The sequence below is a fragment of the Suncus etruscus genome, chromosome 1 (assembly GCF_024139225.1).
Source record: "Suncus etruscus isolate mSunEtr1 chromosome 1, mSunEtr1.pri.cur, whole genome shotgun sequence".
NCBI lineage: Eukaryota > Metazoa > Chordata > Mammalia > Eulipotyphla > Soricidae > Suncus > Suncus etruscus.
Window position 1 is genome coordinate 22,401,338 of NC_064848.1, and position 2,500 is coordinate 22,403,837.

The 2,500-nt window shown below is 38.9% G+C and overlaps 1 protein-coding gene across 1 annotated transcript in view; it reads right to left on the reverse strand.

Annotated features, from left to right (window-relative positions):
- Positions 1–458: 458 nt before the first annotated feature.
- The window catches only part of CIAO2A (cytosolic iron-sulfur assembly component 2A), a 12,370-nt gene continuing 10,328 nt past the window's right edge, over positions 459–2,500 (reverse strand). The window contains exon 3 of the mRNA XM_049784293.1: positions 459–578. Coding sequence (XP_049640250.1) covers positions 502–578 — 77 coding nt within the window. The 3' untranslated portion in view covers positions 459–501. The remainder of the gene's footprint in view (positions 579–2,500) is intronic.

Genomic DNA, 2,500 nt, shown 5'->3' on the forward strand with positions numbered 1-2,500 from the left:
GACACATTTATTTATTTAATTTATGTGAAATATCCAGAACAGGAGAATATATGTAATTAAAAAGATTGGTTTTGCCTAAAGATGGGAAGGGTTTGGGAGAAATGGGGAGGACAACTACTAATTGTGGTTCCTTTTAATTTTTTGTTATTTTGGATATCCTTGGCAGTAAGCAGGGGCTATTTCCAGTTTGGTGCTCTAGGTGTTTAGGGAACTAAGTGCTGTGCCAGGGACTGAGCAATATTTCTCTGAGTATTGCCTTTGAGTTATCTTTCTAGTTCCAGAGTGATGAAATATTTCTAAATTGTGGGCTGAAGAGTAGAGAAGGCATCTGCCTTGCAGAGTTGACCTTGGTTTAATTGCTGACACCACAATTGGTTCCCCAAACTCCGCCAGGACTAAAATGATGCTACATTGATAATAGTGATAGTTACAGATCTGTGACTCTACTATTCCATAAATGATACAGTATGATATATACATTAAAACTCAATAGAACTGTTATTAAACACCAAAAAACAATTTCCTTACCTTATGTTTAAATGGTAAACAACGCTGAAGTTTTACTCTTAAGCACAGTCCTATGAAGGAAAAAAAAAAAGTAGAGAGTACATTATATCTTCATATTGGTTATAGAAAAAGCATACAGCTGTACTAGGGGTCTTCATCCTATAGATCATCCCGGAGCCTGGCACCACACTAGCAACTTTAATAAATCATCTTACATATTTGCTTGAGATAAATCCAGAGAGCTCAGTATGACCAGAATGATTCTACAAATATACAACTATAGCCACACACTGTAAATTGTCAAGCTAGTAAAATGTCCGAGTTGGGTCTGGAATCCAGTATCTTGATCAGGAGCAAGTTCATCAAAAAGCCTCACACAATTGACATCCTCTGTCCTTTATAAAGCATAAATATAGTGATTTGCCTTAAATAAGCTCGTTTCAGTTCAGTTTACCCCTTCAATCCCAAATCAAGAGTTTAATTTATTTTTCAGTCTCCTTCTCTATGAAATAAGTATTAAAATATTACCAATAGATAGAATAGTTCTAAAGAGTGAATGGTTGTGCAATATGTATATTAACTACTATTCTATCATTTTTATTTTACCCAAGAAGTGATTTGTTGAACAATAATAAATGGCAGAGGTAGGAGTAAAATCTCAGGACTAGTATATGTGAAAATATTTTATAACACCCTTCAAATAGGGATTTTGTTTAAAAATAAATATATACCGTATTTTTCGCTCTATAAGACACATCTGACCGGGGCCGGGCGGTGGCGCTAAAGGTAAGGTGCCTGCCTTGCCTGCGCTAGCCTTGGATGGACCGCGGTTCGATCCCCCGGTGTCCCATATGGTCCCCCAAGCCAGGAGCAACTTCTGAGCACATAGCCAGGAGTAACCCCTGAGCGTTACCGGGTGTGGCCCAAAAACCAAAAAAAAAAAAAAAAAAAAAAAAAAAAGACACATCTGACCATAAGACACACAGTTTTGAGATGCTCTCCTCCCCTGCACTCAGGCTTCAACTCCAGGCAGATTCGCTTTGTAAGATGCAATTTGGGGGCGGGGGGAAAAGTGCATCTTATGGCATGAAAAATAAGGTGATCAGTAGTACTCTTTCTAACATTGGAACTTTATTCTTATTTTTTAATGCTTTGACTTTGTATTGAGTCACCAATAATTAAAGTTATTTATGATTGAGTTTCAAGTACACAATGTTCCAATTCCATTAGTGTCCACAGAGTAATGGAACTTTAATACCCACAATGCTCTATAGTGGTTCACAGACTTTCTATTCTAAAATGCTGTCAGCCCACATGTTCAAACCTACTAATGGAGGGGACATGTCAATAAGACAGAAGAGAAAGAAATCACAGTGAGAGCAATAAAAAAAAAAAAAAGCTATCCTGGGGCTGGAGTAGTGCCCACACTAGCTTAGAACAAACAGCAGTTTCCTGAGCGCATAGCCAGGAGTAACCGCCAATGACACTGGGTGTGACCCCAAAACAACAACAAAAAACAAACAAAAAAGTTATCCTTTAAATATTTTTATCAGCAGCTAGGGTGCTTGCTTGCCTTACATGTAGCCAAACTGGGTTTGTTTCCCAGCATTCCATTTGGTCTTCTGAACCTGCAAGGAGTAATTGCTGAGTGTGGAACCAGAAGTGATCCCAAACTAAAACAACCAGAAAAGAACCATACTTTTTTTTTAGTTTGGGGTCATACCTAGCAAATGCTCAGGGCTTATTCCTAACTGTGTTTAGGGACCATACATGGTAGGACTCAGAGGACCATGTGGTGCTAGGACTCAAACCCAGGTCAAAGGTGTGCAAAGCAAAAGCCTTGACCCCTGAACTATTTCCTGACCCATCATTTATTTTTTATTTTTTTGTTGGTTTTTGAGTCACACTTGGCAGCGCTCAAGGGTTACTCCTGACTCTGTGCTCAGAAATCACCCCTGGCAGGCACAGGGGACCATATGGGATGATGGGATTC